Source organism: Gekko japonicus, unplaced genomic scaffold (assembly GCF_001447785.1).
Source record: "Gekko japonicus isolate JY-2015 unplaced genomic scaffold, Gekko_japonicus_V1.1 scaffold2764, whole genome shotgun sequence".
In the NCBI taxonomy this organism is placed as follows: Eukaryota; Metazoa; Chordata; class Lepidosauria; order Squamata; family Gekkonidae; genus Gekko; species Gekko japonicus.
In genome coordinates this window covers 180,826-185,902 of record NW_015164743.1, presented here as the reverse complement: position 1 = coordinate 185,902, position 5,077 = coordinate 180,826, and the positions used below count along the sequence as shown (strand labels likewise).

Here is a 5,077-nt window from a genome sequence, read left to right as displayed (position 1 = left end):
ACGAACATGATTCAATTTATGTATGTGCGCTATGATTTACAAATGTACTGTTTGATCTTCAATAAAGTTTATAAAATATTTTTTTTTAAAATAGAATAAATGACAAACATTCCATCCTTGGTTACATCTCAAGAACATCCTGAGACATCGGGTGCAGTGTTCCCTCTAAGGTGAGTTAGTGTGAGCCAGCTCACTTTTTTTTAGCCTCCGGCTCACACATTTTTGCCTTAGCTCGGGAAGAAGAAGAAGAGGAGATTGGATTGATACCCCGCCCTTCACTTGGAGTCTCAGAGCAGCTTACAAACTCCTTTCCCTTCCCCTCCCCACAACAGACACCCTGTGAGGTGGGTGGGGCTGAGAGAACTCTGACACAAACTGCTCTTTTTCAAGGACAGCTGTGCCAGAGCTTGTGGCTGACCCAAGGTCACATCAGCAGGTGCCAGTGGAGGAGTGGGGAATCAAAGCCGGTTCTCCCAGATTAGAGTCTGCACACTTAACCACTACACTACACCCAGCAGCTGCATGTGGAGGAGTGGGGAATCAAACCCGGTTCTCCCAGATTAGAGTCCGCGCTCCTAACCACTACACCAAACTGGCTCTCAGGAGGGCTCCCAAGCAAACTAATTTATGCAGAAGCCAAATCGCTCGCTTACAACTTTAATGCCAGCAGCTCACAAAGTAGAATATTTGCTCACAGGACTCCACAGCTTAGAGGGAGCACTGATCGAGTGGCTCCGTCAGTCACCCAGACCTGGCCTGGCCTTATGCCAGTACTTGGCTGTGAGGATTAGGATCCAGGGCTGATGCCCTGCCCTGCCCTGTCCTCTCCCCTGGAGATCTTGGTCACAATTCTCAGAGGTTTGTGTTTCATAATCAAATTTGGTCCCAAAGAGGAGAAGCTTCCAAACCCCGGATGGCTCCTCATCCCTTCTGCGGAGCTTCTGGAAGTCTTGCCTCTTGGACGAGGATAGAGGAGTCAGCCGTGGATTTGTTGCATTTCTTTCCCATCTCCCTTCCATTATGGAACAGAGGGGCTGTGGCTCGGCGGTGGAGCATCCGCATGGCACACAGAAGGTCCCAGGTTCAATCCCTGGCACCTCCAGTTAAAGATCGTGGCAGTAGGCGATGTGAAAGACCCTCAGCCCAAGAGCTTGGAGTGCTGCTGCCAGTCTGAGTAGACAATACTGACTTTGACGGACCGAGGGTCTGGTTTGGTGTCAGGCAGCTTCACGTGTCCGTGGAGCTCTAGGAGGTGAACACTGGGTTCCCGACAGGCAGTGACCGGATCGAGACCTGCTTGGCTTTAGCATGGCTGTCGCATGGCATGCCCTCTTAGTCCATCATCAGAGAAGACACAGGAAGCTGCTTGACACTGAATCAGAATCTCAGCCAGTACTGCCTACCCAGACTGGCAGCGGTTCTCCAGGGTCTCAGGCAGAGGTCTTTCACATCAACCACTACCTGATGCTTTTAGCTGGAGATGCCGGGGCTTGAACCTGCGACCTTCGGCATGCAAAGCAGGGGTTCTTCCACTGAGCCACAGCCCCTCCCTGTCTCTCCTCCATGAGCACAAAGGACCCAGCCTTTCTTTCTGTGGTCCAACCCACAAGATGGAACACTGTGCACAGCAGAGCTAGGAGGAAGAAGGAGGAGGAGGAGGAGGCAGCTGCATGTAGAGGAGTGGGGAATCAAACCCGGTTCTCCCAGATTAGAGTCCATGCACTTAACCACTACACCAAACTGAAGAGAAGAAGAAGAGATTGGATTTATACCCCGCCCTTCACTACCTGAAGGAGTCTCAGAGAGGCTTACAATCTCTTTTCCCTTCCCCTCCCCACAACAGACATCCTGTGAGGTAGGTGGGGCGGAGAGAGCTCTTTCAAGAACTGCTCCTGAGAGAACAGCTCTGAAAGTATTTGTGAATGACCCAAGGTCACACCAGCAGCTGCATGTGGAGGAGTGGGGGAATCAAACCCGGTTCTCCCAGATTAGAGTCCGCGCACTTCACCACGACACCAAACTGTGCGCAAGGCCTGTAATAGCCGCAAATCCATTTCCGCGACCCAAGGTTTTAAAAAAATCCCAAACACAAACAGAGAATGGACCGGAGTGCTCCGGTTTCCACTGACTTTTCCCATATCTGTGCTCCTCTACGTTCCACAACATGCTCTGGTGGTAGCCCTTGGAAATCTTCTCCCCAATGATCTCCAGCTGCCGATAGCCCCACTCGGGCAGGGAGGCGCCACTGAGCTGGGAAATAAGAGGGGCGGAGAGGAGGAGAAGCAGGTTAGCTTTTGGCCGCTAACCCAACATACTCGCGCCCAAGTTGCGCAAGCTGTCAGGACAGCTGTCGGAAAAGGAAACCCTGCAATCCGTTTACCTTCAGCACTGCCGAGGTGTTCACGTGGACAAACCGTACTTCAGACAGGATCGTCTTCCAAATGTCCCCATCCGAGTCCCGGTTCACGATTTCCTGCAACGGGAGTGGAAGACTTCGCATTTGACCGTTATTTACAGAGGAGGTGGCCTGCGATCCACTGCAGCTCTGCCCCCGCCCACAGATAAACGGACAGGGGCGACACTCTGAACTTTCCATTTAAATGCATGATTATCTTACTTCGGTGAAAGGCTACTGGCTAGTTATTGAAGAACAGGACTTCAGCACCGCCAAACTGATCTGGGTTAGAACTAGGAAAGGCGTTCTGCCAGCTCAGCAAATCATACCGGACTTTCAGCCTAACAAAATTTGTGGCAGGGTATGAACTTTTGTGAGTCGCTGCTCAATTCTTCAGAACTCGCAAAAGCTCCTGCCCGGCCAGATAGTTTGTTATTCTGTAAGGCTGTGGAAGGTTGGTAGTTCAGCAGTTCAAGACCCGGGTGCCGCATGACGGAGTGAGCTCCCGTCTCTAGTTCCAGCTCCTGCCAACCTAGCAGTTCAAAAGCAAGAAATTGCAAGTAGATAAATAGGGACCACTTCGGTGGGAAGGTAACAGCGTTCCGTGTGCCTTGGTGTTTAGTCATGCCGGCCACATGACCACGGAGACGTCTTCGGACAGCGCTGGCTCTTCGGCTTTGAAACAGAGATGAGCACCGCAACCCTAGAGTCGGACTCGACTGGCATTCGAGCAAGGGAACCTTTACCTTTACGGCTCTACTGGACTCTTGCCCTTTTCTTTTTTAGATTTTTTAAAAATTATTTTCTCAAAGAAAATGTGGGCTACAGAAGGGAAGAAGGGGCAGAGGAAAAATATAAACTCATCAGCTTTGTCAAGACTCTTGCCCTTTTCTTTTTTAGATTTTTAAAATTTATTTTCTCAAAGAAAGTGTGGGCTACAGAAGGGAAGAAAGGGCAGAGGAAAAATATAAACTCATCAGGTTTGTCAAATATTGCGAGTTGTTACGTACAACAGGTAAAATCATATGTATCACCGAATGTACTACATATTTCAAAAACAGAAGCAGACGATAAAACGTCAATATTACAGGATTTTAGGAAAGGTTCTCTCTTTAAAGAATAAACAAGGACTTTCCTAAAGTTACTGCTACAGACAGACTATCACAGCTACACATCTCGAACTAGGCCAGGCTTTCCTAACTCTTTATATAAAACAACAAGGCAAAGTCACCATTTGGGGGGGGGGGGAACACTTATCTTTCTTTTCCTTGCCTGGTATTTTTCACTGCCATCAGCTTGGACACAACTCCCGTGCCCTGTAACATCTGCGGGCTGATGTAGGGCTTCCTGCCATTTGTTGTGGCAAGTGATGCTCTGTCATCTTGGTGCTTGGGGGGGGGTCAACAGTGGGAGGGCTTCTAACAGTGGCTATTAGCCACAAGGTATAGATAGGGGCTCTGGGGCAAGTGATGCTCTGTCTTCTTGGTGCTTGGGGGGGGGTCAACAGTGGGAGGGCTTCTAATGTCCTGGCCCCACTGGTGGACCTCCTGATGGCACTGGTATTTCTGGCCACTGTGTGATACAGAGTGTTGGACTGGATGGGCCTTTGGCCTGATCCAACATTGGCGTCTCTTATGTTCTTATGTTCTTATGTTGTGAACACAGGCCAAGCTGCCATCTACAGAATCAGACCCTTGACAATGGCTCTCCAAAGTCTGAGGCAGAGGTCTTTCACGTCATCTACTGCCTGGTCCTCTTTAACCGGAGACGCCAGGGCTTGAACCTGGGAGCTTCTGCATGCAAAGCAGAGGCTCTTCCACTGAGCCACGCCCCCCCCCCCTTGTGGGAAAGAGGCCCTGCTTTTGAGGCCCCGAAGAAGCACTGCCAGACCAGGCTGGATGAGAGAGACCCACTGGCCGTCAGCGCAATACACGGTGTGGCTGTCCCTTACGTTCTGCCCTGGCCTCAGATACAACGGCCCCTGCCAAAAGCAGAAGCGACTGCTTTTAACCTAAGGAACATTTGATTGGGAACATTTGGCTGTACAATCTCAGAAGAATATACAGTCGACCAGAGAGAAGTACCACTGGACATGTGATTTACACTGGAGGCTTCATTTGTATTTCTGTACTTCTTTTCCTTGCCCAGTGGTTAAACTTTGGAACAATTGATTTCTGGTCTTTATTCCATATTTTGTATATGTAGGATTGTATGTATTTTTGCACATCAGCCAATATGTTCTGTATGTATTAGACCTCTGAGGAAGGCCTGTAAAGGCCTGTAAAGGCCGAAACGCGTTAGGTCTATCTTATTAAGGCCCCGGTCACACGGGCAGGAAACTGCGCGGGGGAAGCGTGGCAGTTTGCCCCAGGGCAAACTAACGCGTGGTAAAGAGATCAGACCTCCCGGTGAGGTACCGTGGAGGTTCCGTGGGAAGGGAGAGGTGCTGATCGCAAGACAATTCCGCGTGCAAAAAAGAAGCGTGCGGTGCGGCAAACTGGATGGGTTTTTTTTCGTGTACACCACGACTGTGCATGCTCTGTTGGGTGCTTGTGCGCATCCACGGAGATGTGGGGAAAAAACACCTTTTTCGCAAGGGGACATGGGCGGGCGCCGGATGCCTCCGGAAACGTGATCAGACGCCTGCCCTTGCCCCGCAGGTACTAGTTTTTTGCTGCGTGT

The 5,077-nt window shown here is 50.3% G+C and overlaps 1 protein-coding gene and 1 non-coding gene across 2 annotated transcripts in view; both read right to left on the bottom strand.

Moving 5' to 3' along the window:
- POMT1 (protein-O-mannosyltransferase 1) overlaps positions 1-5,077 on the bottom strand; it is a 50,317-nt gene that overhangs the window by 12,424 nt on the left and 32,816 nt on the right. Inside the window, 3 exon segments of the mRNA XM_015409629.1 lie at positions 1,190-1,245; positions 2,130-2,250; positions 2,381-2,473. Of these exon segments, the coding sequence (XP_015265115.1) occupies positions 1,190-1,245; positions 2,130-2,250; positions 2,381-2,473 (270 nt within the window).
- Positions 4,158-4,229, bottom strand: TRNAA-UGC. Its single transcript has one exon. It is a non-coding gene; the product is annotated as a tRNA-Ala (tRNA).